This window comes from Copadichromis virginalis, linkage group LG2 (genome assembly GCF_057382275.1).
Source record: "Copadichromis virginalis isolate Kocher_CV1m ecotype Utaka linkage group LG2, C_Virginalis_male_GT1.1, whole genome shotgun sequence".
Taxonomy (NCBI): Eukaryota; Metazoa; Chordata; class Actinopteri; order Cichliformes; family Cichlidae; genus Copadichromis; species Copadichromis virginalis.
In genome coordinates this window covers 3,897,396-3,917,364 of record NC_140619.1, presented here as the reverse complement: position 1 = coordinate 3,917,364, position 19,969 = coordinate 3,897,396, and the positions used below count along the sequence as shown (strand labels likewise).

Sequence of the window (19,969 nt, the reverse complement as noted above, 5' to 3'; positions counted from 1 at the left end):
AAACAATTAAAACATCAAAAATAAGAAAAAATTGTTAACCCATGTTTCGTTTGGCAACCAAACTTTGGGAATTTTATAGATTTATCTATATAAGTACTGTAATATAAAAATACCCATGTGGTTTGATTTAAATGGCGCATGATGCATGAATCATCTGCCTTCCAGGGTTTCTAATGGTTGCTTCAGCTGAACTGAAAGCCGTCACAAAGCAAAATAAACCAACTCTTTCTTAAGATTAGTTAACGGAAAATGTTTAGTCCACTGTAGGTAAAGTAACTTTTGCCGTGAGTGTAATTTAAACCTAATGCCTGTCCAAATAAAGCAGTTGTTTGTACAGCTCCAGTGGTACAACTGTCAAAATTAAACAACAGTTGGTGGGTACAGAAAACCACGCGCACATGTGTGTGTATATGCGCTTGCCTTACACGTCAGAATATCCCCAGTGCAGTTGCCTCAGTGCCCCCAGTAACGATTGCATTGCTGTGGTTGCCTCCTGCCTCCAGATCTGTCTCGTATCCGTGACGCGTGGGTGCTGGATTGAAGCCCCCGAAAAAAAACCTCGCTCAAAACTAAAGTTTAGTAATACAGAAAATGGTGATGTGTGTAGGTGTGTGTGCTTGTGATGATTCAGAAACAAATTCCCTATAAGTGGATGCATGTTTTCAAGTGTCTTTGTCAATGCTTCTCCATGTTTGTGCACACGCGTGTGTGTGAGTGCGTATATGCACAGTGGGGTCAGAAGAGAACAAAGCAGTGCAGCTTTCTGCTGTTCAGTGATTTTGGTTTGGCTGGCCTTTCGGCTTCTCTTTGAGTCAGCGGGCTCAGCAGAGCCATCACACCCTGGCAACAACCAGCACCCTGGCAAAGACAGAGGGTCTGACCTGAAAGAGAAGGATGAGGCACAGTGGGAATGAAGGAAGAGAAAGAAAGAAAGGCAGCGGGTCAAAATGAGAAAATGAAAGAGAGTCAGTAGCAGTCAGAAACTAAAAGTTTAGAAACAGCTGTATAAAATGTACTGGAGGGTGGGTATGGAAAGAAAAGAGAGAAATAAAATCAATGGAGAGGAGCTGAGCTAAGTATGCAAGGTAGCTACTGTTTACAAAATAACGACTTTTTTGGGGGGTGGGTGGGTGGGTGAAAAGTTGTGGAAGAGGAAGAACATGCTGGGAGGATATAGAGAATGAAAAGCAGGCCTTCAAAAGAGAGAAAGAGGCACTGTGACGGCTATTTTTCCATTGGAATGGCAATAGTGGGTTTGTGAGGAGCCAGCTTTGCTTTGGGAGGAAAAAAAAACCTGAACTGTTTAAATTATTTAAGGAGTTAAAAAAGTGAAAAAGGTGCATGTGATTAAGAGCAAGGAGGGAAAAGCGAATATTCATAACATATGTAATGACAAAAAAAAAATCTTAATAGCATATTACTTGTGATGTTACAGAATTTAGGGCGTAACTGTCTAAACAATTCAGATTAATATTCCCATGAAAACACAGCAACCGTGATTATTTTGTAATCCTAACCTAACCAGTCCAGTGAAAGTAAAAACAGCAAGCCTATTATCTAAAACTTTTAGTCCTACAGGGGACTTGAACTCAGATCCCATGAGGGATGGTTGTGTGTTGGTTTGAAGCTAACAGCACCTCCCAGCGTGAACTTTGTTGGCCTTTATGGCTGGCTGCAACATCACCATCAGGGGAATTGTGTGTCTCCCATAGCAGACCTCCAAATTCACTTTCCCTTGGCATTGCTTTAAAGGTGCCAGCTTACTTAAAAAAAAAGAAAGAAAGAAAAAGATTTATTTGGGCCTTTTTATCCATTTTTTTTTCAACGGGAAGCAGAGTAGACAGGAAAACAGGGAGAGAGAGCAGGAAATAACTCCAGGCAGACTCACACCCAGGCCCCTGCAGTAGCCTGGGTCTCCTGTGCAATCTGCTGAGTAATACCAGTGGCCATGTCATCACAATTTAAACAAATTAGGCAACACCAATTTGACATAATTTGACATATTTATATGATAAGATGTTGGAAAGAGGAATAGGTGAAGAAAAACAAGTAAGGAGCACTGACAGTGGCTCAGCATTTTCGCTGGCCAAATACAACCTACCAAATCTTGGTTGGTGATAATTTCTTTTTACCTTGTTGTTCATTCCATCCAGCTGTTTTACATATACACACATCTACAATTAAATATACATAATTTAAATATCCATTATTTTAATATTTATGCTGCTGAAATGAGACATTTTTAACTTTGGTTTTGGTTCTGTTTAATAAAAGATTGCATAATGAAGGAGAGAGGAGGTGAGGCAGTGTAAAAAATTTAAACAGCCATGCAGGTAACACATTAAGTCAGTACCAGCCGATTTACACAGAGGGAGGGAACGGGTAACGCAGAGCTTATGCAGAGGTGGGACCAGCTTCAGATATTGGAAGAGCTCGACGCCAGCAGCCTGACCCACGCACAATTAATCACATCCCACTGGGTGGCAGGACAGGAAAGAGGAGGAGAGATGGTGATGAGGGAGAGGAGTAAGAGAGAGTGAAAGGAGATTTAAGATGGAAGTCAAGCAGGGCTAGAAGACAATTGAGAAAAGATGGGAGCAAAATAAAAGAACAAGGGAGGAGGGGAGTGAAAGAAGAGAGGCAATCTGCAATCTAATTTGTTGTCATTTAAGGTGTAATGGTCTCTTCAGTAGCTTTTTATGTAGATGTCTTCCAACCTTTCTAATACCCTTTTTTTCCTTTCTTTTTTCTTTCTTTTTTCTCACACGACTCCTCCAAGATTTTCATTTTAGAAGCCCATATTATATTGCATTCATTATTCGTTTTTAATACAGGGCTGAATGATTATGAAATATCACAAAGCAAAAACCTGGCATTGTGTTCTTACACACATATTCACACACATGCACACAAATAAGCCCCTGAGCTGCTCTCTCTCACTCTCAGGCGCACACATACAGCCTCCTGCCAAACCACATGGAATTGTCCAGTGATGAACATGATGTGGTCCCGTTTACATAGTGTCAGCTAATTTGATTAAAATCAACATCATCAGTTTGTGGTGTCAAGGAACGGTTTTATAATCTTACCCCACATGTGGGCTTTCAATTACACCCCACTTCAAGAAGCCTGGATGTTTCACCAGGATTTCCTTACTATTCCACTGATTTATATAACTCTTTTCCAGGAATTTGGTACACTAACAGGCATATTTTTCCCCCTTCGTCCTTCTGAAAAGCTTGCAGCAGTCAGCACCCACTGGTCTCAGTGAGGAATAATGCAAACATCATTATTCAGTTAATTCAAGCACCAATACGGCAGCCTTTTCTTCCCTCTCTTCGTCTTCCAGCCTGTTTTTGTGCAACTATATAAAAATAACAGACCATTTTTATAATGTCAACATTTCACTCAAAAATGATTTGTACTTTACTGTTTCGTACATCAAATAAAAAGTGGTCACTCGTGTACTCATTTGTCATAATTTTAGACTTAAACAAAATTTGGTTAAAAAATAGCTAGTAATTTTCTCAACCTCTCAGTGCTTTTTGGGGTTGGGTTGTAAACAGTTCAGCTTTCCCAGAGTGGTTTCCAACAGCAACACTCTGGAAATGTCAATTTTCTCAGAGATGAGTGGGTGAAATTGAGCGACTTTGGTTGTTCAAACACTCGAAAGTTTATTAAACCAGTCCGCTTAGCTCGCACACGCACATGCGCGCATATATGCATTGAACAACACGTATACACAAAGGACCGAAAGCTCTCACACACACATACTTGACAGGTACAAACAGAACACACATGCAGGATTTAACACCAGGCTGCCAGAGAAAGTAGGCATTAAATCCCGTGGGAAAGTTTAAAAAAAAAAAAGAATGAGACAATTCAAGTACTAAAAGCTCTTCCTCAAAGAGCTTTACTTCTTTTCCAAAAGCCGTAAAGCCTGTTTGCAGACGTCATAGCCTTTTATAGATGTGTTATAGTGTTAAAGTCATAAGGGTCAAAAATCACTTACAAGTAAGAATCTCCTCATCAAAAGACATGGATACAAGGACAGGAGCATTCATTGATATATTCCATTTCTTTCTCTGTGGCTCACACTCTCAGCGTCCTCCCACACTACACTTATGAAGATACTCTAGTTTTCATTCAAACAGTTGCATCCTTGAAATCTCTTTCTCTGCTCACAAAACATACCCACAGACAACAAGGCAATAATTCCAAACGCAACATTGCAAGCACACATACTCGTACACACATGCGCACCTACATGTGCAGAAACATTGCACAGGGCTGCACCATAGCGTGACTCTCTGTGACTGATTACTTCAAGGGTCGGTAGTCTCATTGTCTGACTCGGCTGTCCAGCCCTGAACATACACCCATGCACACAGACATACACAAACATATTTATCTCTAGATGTCCCTATAGACAGATCCCACCACTTGTCTGTCTGTCATTAGGTAAAGGAGTAAATCCTTAAAGGTTAAATGGACATGACCTATTTGATTGACATGCATTATAAGTTCCCTCCTTGTTACTTTAGCTCTCTTTGTAATAAAAGTGTGAGGTATGAAGAAGTTAGGCAAATGTGGCATTGAAGTGTCCGTGCATTTCATTTTGCCTCCTCTCCTTAAAGCTGTAATGAGGTCTGGGGGAAGATTTTTTTGAGGGCTCTTCAGACAACTCAAAGAGTCTTTAAGGCCTTTCGATAGTCAGCCCCTTTACAGCGTCTGTGTGGGAAAGCACTCAGAGGAAGAAACTCAAGTCAGAATTTAACCACTAACATTGCTTTTATATATATATATATATATATATATATATATATATATATATATATAATATTCCCACCCCCCCCCATCTCATTTTTAATCTGTACAAAACCTGTCTGTTAATGGCACAGTGTGGATCGGGTTACTGTCGGTTTTGGCCAGATTTGGCTCATTATTTGGCCTCCTCCCTGTGAACCTAACTAGCTGGCTGTAGTTTTCTAAAAAAAATAATACATATGCACCATACGATGAATTTAAATTAGGTATCATGTAGTAGCTACATAAATGCTTATGTCAGGAGATAAACAATATGTTGTAAATGCAAGAAGCTTCCAGGTCAGAGGCTGAATTTAAACCTTTTAACACTCCATACTCAAAATCAATGCTTACATTGGCTTTGCAGTTAATTTTACTACATGCTTTGAATAAGAATCAACATTCATCTCTGATAACATTTTGCATTTAATCTGTCCAATCAATATTTTTTCAGTCACGGCACTGGAATTCCAATTTCATCCTGAAAAGATTCAATTTAAAAACAGGCATGTTTGCTTGATTGAACCTGATAACATTAACAGCAGAATAACCTTTTTTTTTTGCATTTTATTTTAGGTATTTATATAGAATGGAATTTCACTCAGCTGTAGACATAGTGTGCTGAATGCAGCAGGTTAGTTGGAGGTCACATTACCATATTCAACAGTATCCAGCTGGTAAAAAGTATAGCTAAATCTTACTCTAATTAAATTGTCCACTCCTATCATTCTTATTGTTTCTCTGTATGTAATCCTTTACATTTGTTTAATCTCTGGCAACAGCCTTCAGACCTATTAATGTCCAAAGAGGGGCATGGGAACTTATTGTGCTTCTGCTACAATTGCCAGAAGGCCAGACAAATAATAAAACGGAGAACTGTAAAAGTGAATGGATTAAAGTGATGTAGTAAAGAAAGTTTATCAGAACTTTACATGCTCCTCCAGGCAAATCCCCTGATAGCAGTTTTTAGGGAAATAATTTGATTTTGCAGCAAAATTGTTCCACTTCAATTGTTGGCGTCATCAGACCTCGTGCTTTTAAACCGTTCATACTATGCTCTTATCTTTTCCGATACTTTTCTTGGACTAAAACCAATAAAGACCCCTGGTACATCTCAGCATATGCAACAGATGTTAGAGGAAAAACCATTTACTCAACAAATTGTCACTATGACATCAATGGCATTCATCTAATAGGACTCAGAAAAAAGGATTTTGTATTCTCATATATTTGTCATGACAGAGGCTGCTCTATAATGACTGAGGCAGCTTGATCAGCTTTACTAACAAAGCAATCGTAAGCAGAGCCATACAGTTACTTTGTTACAGTTTCAGTCAATGGTTTCTTTCCATTAACAAAAGAATATTGATTTAAGATTTCAGGGTAGACAGATTATATGTTGTTTTTATTTTTTTATTTTTTAAAGAAAATTAAAGTTTGTAAAGAAAGTTTTAAGATTTAAAACATATTTTTCATATAATTCACTTACAAGGAGAAAGTAAAGACTATTTTATGGCAAACTTCACATCCTGTTTGGTGATTCAGTCATCACTCCTGTCTTTTTCACAGACCATCACTAACGTCAGTGATTACAGGAGAGACTAATCATATTAAATGTGAAGTCAATATTGGTTGTAATCACAATCATAAAGTCACAGTGTTGTGTTTTAGTGGCTGTAGTAATTCAGACGTTCAGACTGTGTATTGATCTGTGTCTGTTAAGGCTGATTGAACACAATAGAGACTAATAGAAAGTTCTCTTTATTACATACATAAACTTGCACAATGGCAGACTCCCGTGTACAACTGATTATGTATGAAAACACACCCAGGCAACCCTGAGTTTAATATATAAAAATTCTTTTTTTAGATAAAAGGTCAAATAACTTGGTGCTCAAAACAAACCTTGTGGTTACATCATTCTATAGAGCGAGGGCATTTTATTCAATTTTAATTTCAGATAAAAGACTTAAAATATTACATTGCTCTTAAGAGTCCCAGAGGCTTGTGTACATGTAGAATTAGAAGTAAAAAACATGATTAATGAATCTATTATTCCTTACTTAGCTGATTTGTGCAATGATAGCCAACGATCTTTTTTATATTGCCTGATAAAAAAAGTCAAGGAAAAATGGTGAGATCAATATTAGTTAAGTTCAGTATGTATAACCTTAATTTGATCTTGCGAGTACCAGGTTGGATTCTCTCTTTGCTTCACAACGTCGTTAGTTTTTCAACGCTTGATATGTTGTGCATTTAGAGACTCGAAGCAGTCTGGACATTCTCGCCTGACCTCTGGCATCAACAAAGCATTTTCACCAGACAACTGCTGCTCACTGTGTATTTTCTCTTTTTCGTAGCATTCTCTATAAAGCCCTTGTGTGGGAAATCCCCAGTAGATCAGCAGTTTCTGAAATATTCAGACTAGCCCATCTGGCACTAACAACCAGTCACTGAAATCACCTTTCTTTTCCATTCTTCTTAGGCTGAACTTAAGCAAGTTGTCTCAACCATGTCTACATGCTTAATACATTGGCTTGCTACCATGTGGTTGGTAGCTAATTTGATTTGTGATATTTCCATTAACAAGCAGTTGAACAGGTGTACCTAATAAAGTAGAATAAATAGAATAATCCTTTAATTGTCCCACAAGGGACAAATTTGGTTTTTGAGAATGTGCGTGCATTGGGAAGAAGAGATTGACGAGCTAGGCTTTGACCTCGGTGTGTAGGCTGCGGCAAAGACACATACGATAACATTGCTCTCTTTCACACACACACAGATGCATACAAACGCGAGCGATAGCATCTCCCTGGTGGGTTGCCTCTAAAGAGTCTCCTCCATCACTGACTGCAGAAACCCTTTTACTGCAACAGAGAGATCACTGCATCGCACAAACACGCAAGCATGTACACTACATGCTGACTCAAGAATACACACATAAAAGGAACACTCGCACGTGGACACACACGCATACAAACACGTAAAGACTGGCAAACACACGCACATACACACTTTCAAGAGTCATGGATCTACTCTGCAATACCACTGCAGCGGTCACTGCAGCCTATCTCAAATTAAAAAGAAAAAAAAAGCTGAATAGGCATTTTATAATAGAAACATTGTGTGTTGCAAACACTATTGTTGGAAAAGTCCTTGAGCTCTCTTTTACTGTGACTGCAAAAACAAAATGTGATTTTTCTTCCAAACTGGCTTTTCATGTATAATTAACCTAGAAGGCAGAAATGTAGGAAAACCAAATTTCAAATTAAAAGTGATACATATGAAGAGTTTGTTTCTGATAGGAGGCAAATATAAGGATAAAAGTAGAAGGGTGAAGTAAACATTTCACCAACAATAATAATAACTGACTACTAACTAACGATCTCCTGGTGGTTTTTAGTTACAAGATTAAAAACAGATAGGAATTTAGACTACTTAGAACTACCAAGGCAGGTGAAATGATTTACACATATTAAATATCTCTGTTAACCTCCTAATAATTGTTTACCTCACACAGATTTTGTACAAAAATAGCAATGCACGACACTGAAAATCCAAAGAATGCTTTCTTATTCCAAACATAATCCCACCACTGTAACCCAGAATGCTAATAGACAGTGCATAAACATGTTTTCTTTTCCTGACTATATAACATCACTTGTGAAGGATTTGTAACTGGGAGCATGATTACGTAGCCGTTGTTCCTGTTTGCACTGTGTTTTTTGTGGTGTAACCATAGTACAGTGGAACCCCGACTTACGAATACCCCATTTAACGAAAAATTCAAGTTACGAAGGCACTTAACGGCAATATTTCTGCCCGTGTTACGGCAAAATGCCCACGTAACGAAATCCACTGGCTCTGATTGGCTGAGCCCAGAATGCCTACAATGCCCACAATGCCTTCCGAATCATGTGACAACCCCCTTGGCGTTCGCTGTTCCACTTGAACGGCGTATTGTTGTTGCAGTTAGCAATTAGCCTATAGCCTATCGTTCACTCAAAAGGCGCGATGGGTGCTTCGACATATGAAAATTCTCGATTTACGAAACCTCGGGAACAAATTAATTTTGTATGTCGGGGTTCCACTGTATGTAGTTTTAAGGCTGCAACCAATTCTGACTCGAGCCATTTTGGTGCCCTAATTGAACTGGCCCTTTAAATAGCCAGTCCCTGAATACAATGATACCTCAAAAGTTAACTCAAACTCAGCCATGCTTAGTCTTCTTTTTCTTAATTACTATTAATAATTTGTGATTCTTAAAACACACCAGTGTAATGGTAGTTTAACTACAGCAGCTTATAATATATCAAACGTTAAGTAAACAAAATCTAATTGTTGTCAGATTTTGTTTACTTTAATTATTACAGAAATTGTAATATCTTTGGGAGACCATAAATAAATTAACTACACAGCAATTTTGACTTAAATAAACTAATGAGATTGTTTACTAAAAACAAAGATAAGGCAAACAACAGGATTATATACGTGTAGGAAATATTTCATATGTATGAAATATTACTGAAGTTAGCACTGTTCCAAAAAGAAAGAAATTGTCACTATGATAGAAGTTGAAGAAACTCATATATAGAGAGAGTGTCCCTATTCAGCTGAACCTATTTAATAAACTTAAAGAAAAGCCTCCCTCAAACAGCTGGAAGCAACAAAACCATTGGCCAAACATAAGTAACTTAAGTAAGCAAAATAATTTCATGTCTTATCTAACAATCACTCAGCGTCTCACAATTCCTCTCTTTGCATTTTTTTTAAGATCCCTTCAAATCAAGGAATACCTCATTTTCTTTTGCAGGCGTAGTTGTGGCTTAAGGCGTGTAAAATGCGCTGGGAAACATGGCCACAATATAAAACATAGTCATGGACTTTTAAATGATGTATTTTGTGTTTACCTTGGCGTAAGTCAGTACAGTCACTACTTTATTAAGGCAGAAAGAAGTGAAGGGGGCTGAACAGGGTGAGTGGGAAAATAACTGACAGGGAAATTGCAGGGGGAAATTATTGTTATTCCACAATTAAATTATATATACTGGGTGGAATCACTCCTGACAGGGCTGACCATAGCAGTGCTCCCGATGTGTGTGTGTGTGTGTGTGTGTGTGTGTGTGTGTGTGTGTGTGTGTGTGTGTGTATTTGAGAGTGAGTGTGAAACTTTATCCGTTTACCAAGGCCACTGAGGCTATACTGGCAGGGAGGAGAATGTGGAAAGAGAATCGGAAGGAGAAAGAATTAACGAGAAAGAAAAGTAGTAACATCAACAGAGTGAAGCAAAAACAGTCTATTTTAAGGCTGAGTGGGTGTTAGTAAAAACACAGCAAACCCCCCTGTAATGAACCTATTTGGACCAGTGACGACAGTACAGTATGTAAAATAAACCATCCTTGATTTTTGTGGTTGAAATCAAACCTGGGTGACACTGTATGTTTAAGCATAAACATAATGCAGATGCTGTGAAAAATCCTTTCATCCTGAAATTCGGCCATTTGTCAGAGAAATTTGACCTCGTCCTTGTCTTAAAGCATTAAAAACACACTGTCAAACATGAAAAATGAACGGGTTTCAGATATAAAAAAATGACCACTCAGTCTTCATTCTTCTCGAAACAATGACTCTTTGAATACACAAGGTTTCGGGTGATATGTAAAGTAAACTAGGCCCATTTTCTATCCAGTAAAATTAATGATCCATGAAACTTGGGGGAAAAAAACAAAGAAAATGGTTGCACTGGCTTGTGTGGATGTTGGCTTCAACAAGCCTCCAGAAAAATTATAATGTAATATAAATTTTGGAAATCCCGGGTATTCTATTGTAACAAGGATCATTCATTAACTCATGACTTCACTGTGTACTTTGTCCCGTGAAAAATTGACTTCAGGCCATTTGAACAGTCCTGCATGTTCTGATGAAGGAGGTCATAATTTTTTTTTATGTTCTCCCCACATCCATTTGGAAGTTTCTGTCTATTTTGATTATATAGAATCAGTGGTACAAAATCTGTTTTTAATTCAATGTAAAATAATATTTTCATAAATAAAAACACATAAAAGTAAAATCTTCCACTTTTACTTCTACTTTTAATGTATTTTAATTTGGATGAACTTGTGGATGCTTATTTACAGCTTAATTATGTGCTCTTGCTCTTGAGAAGTCAAGTCCACTTGAAGTCGCCATCTGGGAAGTGAAATTGGTATATTGTGACGTAAATTCTTAGTGGATAAATTTGTTGGGTCATGAAAAACAAGCAGATATCTGAACATCCCTTGTGCTCTCCATCTAGTGACGAAATTTGACTTGGACCCAAGTCGACCCTTGAAGACTCATGGACACAGAAAGTATAGTTAGAGCTTTAGTTGTTTTAGAAAGGTGACATATAAGGCAGCACGGTGGCACGGTGGTTAGCACTGTTGCCGCACAGCAAGAAGGTCCTGAGTTCAATTCCACCATCAGGCCGGGGTCTTTCTGTGTGGAGTTTGCATGTTCTCCCCGTGTTTGCGTGGGTTCCCTCCGGGTACTCCGGCTTCCTCCCACCGTCCAAAGACATGCAGCTTGTGGGGATAGGTTAATTGGATAATCCAAATTGCCACTAGGAGTGAATGTGAGTGTGAATGGTTGTCTGTCCCTGTGTGTTAGCCCCGCGACAGACTGGCGACCTGTCCAGGGTGTACCCTGCCTCTCGCCCTATGACAGCTGGATAGGCTCCAGCGCCTCCCGCGACCCTGAAAAGGATAAGCGGAAGCGAATGGATGAATGGAATGGGACATATAAAAGGGAAAAACGGAACCCTTAAAACCTCATTAAAGACATTCATCACTTTGTTACGCTAAGAGGGCATTTTGCTGGCATATTTGGCGATCGTGGCTCAAGAGTTGGGAGTTCGCCTTGTAATCGGAAGGTTGCCGGTTCGAGCCCCGGCTTGGACAGCCTTGGTCGTTGTGTCCTTGGGCAAGACACTTCACCCGTTGCCTACTGGTGGTGGTCAGAGGGCCCGGTGGCGCCAGTGTCCGGCAGCCTTGCCTCTGTCAGTGCGCCCCAGGGTCGCTGTGGCTACAATGTAGCTGCCATCACCAGTGTGTGAATGTGTGCGTGAATGGGTGGATGACTGGATATGTAAAGCGCTTTGGGGTCCTTAGGGACGAGTAAAGCGCTATATAAATACAGGCCATTTACCATTTACCATTCACTTGTCCCCTTTAGAAGGAAAAATCACTGCAAATCAGTACAAAATTGTTCTGAGTGATCACCTGCTGCTAGTAGAGTTTCAGAGTCTTATAAAGTCATTAGAAGGACACACCAGTGTTAATCTGGTGGCACAATATCAACAACAGTAGTTTTCTTTTTTAATTGCCACATATCTATGTCCTGCCTACCACATGTACTTTCCTTCTAGGATTAAGACTGATTGATCACTGGTATTTTCTGCATTTTTCTGTCCATATCCTCAGAAAAAAAAAAAATTCAGAGAATCAATAAACGCTGTGTGTATGTGCGTGTTTGGCTGTAATGACAGTCAGCCTTGTTTTTCATTCCGCTTTATGTCGATACTAGATATGAGACACAGTGTACAATATGAGGCAGCTAATAAGCAGAGACAGAAGTGACCTGCTTATGAGATATACGAGAAGAGGCTTTGAACAAAGAGTGTGGGTTTATACGTACATGTATTAATAAATAATGAAATAACAGTATATGCTCTGTATGCATATGATGGCGTTGCACATAATCAAAATGTCTAAATTCAAACATTTTGTTTTGAAGAGATTTAAAATGAAATTGATGGCTTTTATTGAGAGCAATAAGCCATCCTGTGTGTGTTTTTTTCCTTAGTAAACTGACTAAATATCTAGCAAAATTCATTGTGGTTCAGTTATCTAGGTGAAATGTTTTGAGCATGTCCAACTGGGGGAGTCAGTGGGGCAGACCCAGAGCACACTGGAGAGATTACATCTTTCAGCTGTCTTGGGAATGCCTCAGTATTCCCCCATAAGAGCTTGAGGCGGTCGCTGGGGAAAAGGAATTCAGCAAGTGTTCTTAGACTGCTTCCTCCACAACCCGGACCCTGATAAATGGTAGAAAACAGATGGATGAAGAAGTAAATTCTTACAACCATTCAGAGTTAAATTTCAAATACTTGGTAAATATAATAATTTACTCATGTTGAGCTGTAACGTTTGGTTAAATATAATAGTTGAACAACAAAGATTGTTTTCCCTCTTATAGGCTGCTTTTTGGAAGAACTCTTTATTCTTTATTGGAACTCCTCAGATGTACTTTGAAATCTTTTCAGGGTTCTCGATTCACAGCTCTGAAACCTGTTTGAAACCTGTGTCTAGGGATGGGTGTTGATAAGATTTTCACGATTCCGATTCCATTTTCGATTCTGTTTAACGATTCGAGTCTTTATTGATTCTCTTATCGATTCTTTTTAAAAAAGGAGAACACTAAGGTCGATTAGCTTAGAACTTTGTTTTATATCTTCTCTTTGAACAAGATAGAAATTTAGGAGTAACATGGCCTTACAAACCCAACAGTGAGATCTTAAGAGATCCAGCCTACGGCTCTTCAATGGGGTGTCACAGGGTCTCCAGGAAAAAACATTGTAAATGTAAAATAATAAAATAAATATTCTTCTGTAGCAATAACAAAGTATAACATAAATGATTCTGTAGCAATTACACAAGAATATCCAGTAATGTCCCTGCCTACAATTAAACACATTCACTTACCAAAAATCATCTGCTATGGCAAATAGGTGCAAGCCTTTGACCACAAACTTAGTCACTGCTCGGTGACATTAGTCTATCCTGGCCTGAAAGGAGACGCTACCGGTAGACTGCAGCGAGAACTGCCAGCATCTGAGCCAGACTGTCTGTCTCATCATGGTCACCTAAATGCACAGTAATGGCAGGTTTGTAATAAGGCAGATCGCGCTAACATAATATGCACTGTTAGTTGATTATTTACCTGCCGCATTAACGGGAGAGGACGTGCAAACGTTACCGCTGCTGCTGGGTTGAGATTCACGAGTCCGGAGCGGAATTAAAAACACGACATTCATGTAAGGTCATTGCGTGTTTTGTGAGCAAATGCTTTTGCATATTCGTAGTGTTTCCTCCCTTAAATGAAATATCTACTTTGCAAGTATTGCAAGTTGCCCTGTTGTCATCCATTCTCGTAAAGTATAACCAAACTTATAACCGTGTTTCCTGCCAGGTAAATGACGCTCCGCAACGTGGTGACGTCATTCGTGGCGACTGGAATCGATAAGGGAATCGTTTGTAAAAATGGCAAACAACTCCAAGGAATTGAAACAGTGGGAACCGGTTCTCAACAAGAACCTGGTTTCGATACCCATCCCCACCTGTGTCCCCTATCATTTATTAATTTTTTGAGAAGTAGTGGGAGTATTGACACTGTGATACTTCTTTATTTTAATACCTGTATCACATATTTTTGTAGCTATGTTATTTTTATTTTTTATTCATTCTTCTGAGTCCAGGGGAAACAATATTTTGATCCTGTGTACGTCGCTTACATATTGCAGAACTAACAATAAAGTGACTATGACAGGGATTTAAACCTTCTATTTCAATGAAATATATTCTGACGATTTTAAGGCCAGTGAGTTGCACCAAGATTGGCTTTTGGTAAAAAAAACTGCATCTCTGATTTCCCGTCCCTCTGTTTTTGTGTGTCCAGCACTCTCAACAACAACAACATCACCCTCATCCCACTATCCAGCTTCAACCACATGCCAAAGCTGCGGACACTGTGAGTATTACACACTCTGACATGCACAATCAAGCACAAAGAGAAATCTTCAAACATATACTCTAGACACTGATACACAAGGACTCTGTTACTGTTTTATTACATATTAATACACACCTTGTACACATGACTCAACTCACAACGGACCACTACATAGATGATGCATAGTTCCATACTCATACCACATAATAAAATGCACACATATAAAGGATGGAGGCAGAGTGTGTGATTGGCTAATCTTGCCATAATAAGAGACTGACTCTTCTATTGTTTCATGACTGTGAATAATCATGTGGCCATTACGTACACACAGGCACATAAAGACTTTCAGACAAATACACAGAGATGAATACAAATATGTGCATGTACCACGCAGACACACACATGCACGCTTGAGTAATGGTAACCTCATTAATGCCACAAGAAAGACTTGTTTAGGCTCTATAGTTCAATCTGCTTTGATTCATTAAAAGAAACCTCCTTTACTGATGTTACTGATGTGAACACACACACATACAAACACACTATTGTGGTCCAAGATGAACCCAAGCCAAATTATCATCTCTGACTGATTTAAAGGGGGCTTTGATTTGTTTGTGTGTATGTGTGCATTTTCTGCTTAGTTGTGTGAAAGAGATCTTTCAGTTGCCAAGGTGATGGCACAACATCTCGAGGGAGTCTCTAATCGTAATCTCGTGGGACTTTCTTTGAGACAGACCGTGGGTTGCATTCCTTCTGGCCACACTGGGGTTGAATTCTGCCAAACCATGGCATGCACCAAATGGGATTTCCTCCCCGAATCATCATTTTCTGAGAGGCTCTTGTGTGGTCACACCGCTCTACTTAACATTTTGAAATGGGGATTTTTAAACATAAGACCCAGCTAAATACAAGCAGGATAACATTTACACAGATCCATTTATCTTTCACAGCCATTTTTGTGCTTCAACTTTTGACCGACAACAGCCATCAATAGCCAATCACATAGCGGGGTTTCCATTTTTCTTGCATGCTGCTGCAACTCTAGTGGCAATACAGCTTGAAATCAGGCTTTTAAAATTGGATTTCAGGCAGCAGCACAGCTACACAGTTACCAGCAGATTGAGTACAGAGTTACCAATATCCAATATCTTTTAATCAGAGACCCTCGTCCGCTTCTGTTTTCTGTCAACACTGAGTGACTGTCTCCTCTGATTTCCACGTTCTTCCTCTTCCCTGTTTCTGCTTCATATTTGTCCCATCTTCCTCCGATCTTCTACAGTATGTCTCAGCTTTTTTTAAATCACTTTCTTCCCTTCATTTTTCTCTAAAATGTCTTTACTCGCCTCATTATCTCCATTGGTTTTCTCCTTCCTGGTAAAGTCTGGATCATTTTATTGCTTCCTCTGTCCTTTCAATCTTTTTTTTTCCGCACTTGTCTTATTCTGTTACTCTTCTCGTCTTGTATTTTTCCTACCCCTCCCTTTCTTTCTATGCCTCATGTTAGTCCCCTACCTCTCTACCACATCTCCTTTACGTCCAGTAACCATCCCCCTCTGCTTTTCCCCCCCGTCTTGCATCTTTCTCTCTATTAAATTTTTTAACCGTTCTCTTTTGCCACCCTCAGATCTCAGTATTGAATTTGATGCCTTTATAAAAACGACTCATTCAATCAAATCTTTAGAGATGTCCCTGATATGATTAGCAGAGAAGTTCTAGAAGTGCGTGTATGTGTTTGTGTGCGTAAAAACTTCTTTGAGGAAAAAGTGGTTCACCTTCCCTGAAGCTATAATCCATATTTCTTTCTCTTTTTCTTCAGTGTCCGTGTAGCCTATTAGTAGTAATGGTATCACATCATGGTGTCTTTCATTCATAAACTTGACCCAGTGGAAAGATCAGAACTCCTACTGCTACTTTACTGTGTGGGTGTTAGTTGGGGCACAACTGTTCTCAAGATGTGTCCAGTAACCCCCCAGCATGACTCTAAGAATAAACACACATATATATAGACACACATTCATTTACCTAACCAGCTTGCACAATGCCTCTAGTCACTTGCAACCAACAACATCAACAGATGCATTCAAACTGACTTTAAGCTATACACAAACAACAGTCCACACACACATAAACACAGCTCTCTATACCCCTGCCTGTTCCCATTCTCCCCTGTGTTTTAATCCTACTTGTCAGTAATTAAGGCTGAGCCGGAGGTGGGCCAGGACGTGGCTATCTCCAGGCAGGGGTGCAACTATAAACTGGATTTATAATGGGAGAGCGGTATTAAAACCCACTGCCCCCGCTGCTAGCATCAATGAGACCATCTCTGTTCCATAACAGGATTTGTCCTCTGCTTTATTACAAAAGGAGGCCTGTCTTCTGAAAGGCCAGATATCCCGGCTGGCATATAATACGCTGACAAGACATTCTGCTGTTCATCCACCCTTCTCCTCCTCCTCCTCATCTCTCGCTCACTCTCTCTCTCTCGAGGTGCCAATACAGTCCAGCCAGTGCAGCCTGTAGAGAGTGAGCTCCGTGAAACAACACCTGATGCTTTCTATAGAGAGCAGAACCTTTTAATTAATGCTACAAGTGAATTTTAAAAAGCCTATTAGAGTGACAAGTTTCCTTAAATAATTTAAATGCATTAAATATCACTTGAAATCAATTCTCAATGTTGTCACCTGATAACAATTCTACTTATCTTAAGTGTAAAGGTCAGTTGAATAGTCGTTATGATAAGCAGCCAGCCACAACATTTCCTCTGCAGTATAGCTGTTACCCACTAGGTCACTAGAGCAAAAGACCTCTGGGGTCTCGTGGGTTATGAAGTAGGGTCCAGGTCAATTTACCATTGATGCACGATCAGATTGAGGGTCAAGGTTTCCCAACAGAATTTTGCATTTAACATCATTATGTATTTTTTTGGGAATATGGCTAATTGGTATATGTCTTCTGTCAATTCCCAACAACAAAAGCATTTTGATTATAGCTACATAAAATAAGTTGCCACTGATTTTACAAAAATAAAAACAAAAACATGTTTTAAATGCCGTCTCAAAAACATCACAAAAACATCACCAAAACCAAATAGCTGCTAAAAGACTTTATTCCAGGCTCTTTAAGATCAATCACCTCTATAAAGGGCATGTTCATGTTAATCACATTTTGTCATTCTGGGCAATAAAACAAGCCAAAACAACCAAATAAGGCCATATTAACAAGTAGGATCTTTTTCTAATTGCCCCCCTTCCCCCCTACCCCACCCTTAGATGTATTTTGTGATTTTCACTCTTGCTCTTGTTGTGCACTCATAGTTTCTAATTATTGCTTGGCCTGTTTTTGGTCTGTTTCCCATCTGACCAAATTAAATTTCTTCATTTTTTTAAAGATCTGTCTCTGTCTTTCTTTTGTAATTCCTTATTTTGTGTTTTAGGGATTTTTTTTGTTTCTAAAGAAATTGTGATTTAGTGTTGTGTTCCATCACTCTAGAGGGAGTCATATTCTCACAGACCTTGGAGAAATGAGGGTTGACTAAAGGACTCTGAGAGTATGTGTTGTCATGTTTCAGCTAAAAAGTAGCCTTAAGATCCTTGGCAAAGATGTGTAAAAACAAAAAATTCAGTCTGTTCTATTCGAATGCAGACTCAAACGCTCTTAGTGATGTGTTCTTCTGACCTGTTGTACCCAGAGTTGTTAAGAATTTCTTTTCCAGTCACAAATATTATTTTGGATTGGATAATAATCGTATTTAAACACAAAAATCTATCATCCTTTCTTTCCTCCATCTCACTTCAGCCGTCTGCACTCCAACAACCTCCACTGTGACTGTCAGTTGTCCTGGCTCTCTGATTGGCTCAGAGCCAGGCGGGGCTTGGCTCCCTTCACCCAGTGCATGGCCCCTGCCCACATGAGGGGCCTCAACGTCCCAGATGTGCAGAAGAAAGATTTTGTCTGCAATGGTGAGTTGACAACAACAAATTTACACACAGTGCTTCAGCGACAGATCTTTACACTCAGATATCACTATTTTTAATGGTGGTTAGTCTATTTTCATTGACACTGAAATAAAACACTTTTGGGTCCTTCTCTTTGCTCGGCTGCAGTTACATCATACTGATGCATAAATATAGCATTCATCTCATGAAGTTAACCTGAATTTTTGAGGAAGAGTGATGCATGGGTAGTACATAATTTAGAAATGAGCCAGTGTTCACTGTAGAGCTGTTGGCAGCTGACTCTGTGCTGTTGAGGTATACAATATAGAGAATATAGTAAAACTAAAGGCGGTATTATACGCAGGGTTGTTATCGTCTCCAGACAGCTCAGCATTGAGTTTATTACACTGACAGAATTACAGCATGTAGAGCGTGTAATCAGCTAAAAAGCCACAGTAAGAGCAGTAGTGTTATCAGCTGCAGATAGCACAGGCAATGTTTACAGGCTTCTGATTCAGCTTTCTGCGCTAATAGACTGCCAGGCTGCGCTCTCTTTATTAGCCTTAAGTCTCATTTTTTTCTGCCTACAAGCTACACAGAAAAGCACCTCTCATTGCACTTTTCTCCATTCTCCTCACTTACTGTCAATAAGAGACCGCTCTTTCTCTTTTTTTATTTGTTCACTATTTTTATCCCATCTTTCCACTTTTCACCATTTACCTGCTTTCCCTTTCTCTTCTCTGTATGTCTATCCTGTATTCCTGCTTACTCTAGCGATATTAGGTAGGCATATCTTGGCCAGGTAATGTTTAGCGAATAATCCCGTTTCATCTCAAAAGATAGCATCTTGTGAAGAATGTAGTGCAGTTGCTTTAGAAACCAAACAACAGCATCAGCTTTTTTTCATCCTCATATTTGGCTGATTGTAATTGCAAATTAAAAAAACAAAAAATAAAGAAACCAATCTCATATCTGTATATTGCTTTCTACAGGTCCAGCCCAGACCGAGTCCAGGACTTGTGCTCCTCAGGTAACCGTTTGCCCACCCAGCTGCAGCTGTAACAACAACATAGTGGACTGTCGTCGTAAAGGCCTTACTGAAATTCCAGTAAACCTCCCTGAAGGCATTGTGGAGATGTAAGACTGCTTTACTTGCTAATTCTGCAAATTCATATGTATATGTGTCTTGTATCGTGGGTTCATTCTATTGCAGATGGGGATAACGTGCGTTTCCTGGACATGTATGTATATGTCTCAATATTTCTACACTTTTACTGGGTGTTTTGGAAATTGCATTCTAGCCACATACCAGTGATTTGGTCATGTTTACGTACGTGTAAAAGTTTACACCAACTCTTTTGAGCATTATAAGATATAAAACGATAAATTAGGCCTCCAATCTATCCCCAGCTGTGGCACATTGTGAGTTTTGCTGTGATATTTTGTTTTAGACTACACCT

General features: G+C 39.3%; 1 protein-coding gene across 1 annotated transcript in view; it reads left to right on the top strand.

Moving 5' to 3' along the window:
- slit3 (slit homolog 3 (Drosophila)) overlaps nucleotides 1-19,969 on the top strand; it is a 241,607-nt gene that overhangs the window by 159,271 nt on the left and 62,367 nt on the right. The window contains exons 7-9 of the mRNA XM_085468616.1: nucleotides 14,521-14,592; nucleotides 18,370-18,533; nucleotides 19,502-19,646. Of these exons, the coding sequence (XP_085324742.1) occupies nucleotides 14,521-14,592; nucleotides 18,370-18,533; nucleotides 19,502-19,646 (381 nt within the window). The remainder of the gene's footprint in view (nucleotides 1-14,520; nucleotides 14,593-18,369; nucleotides 18,534-19,501; nucleotides 19,647-19,969) is intronic.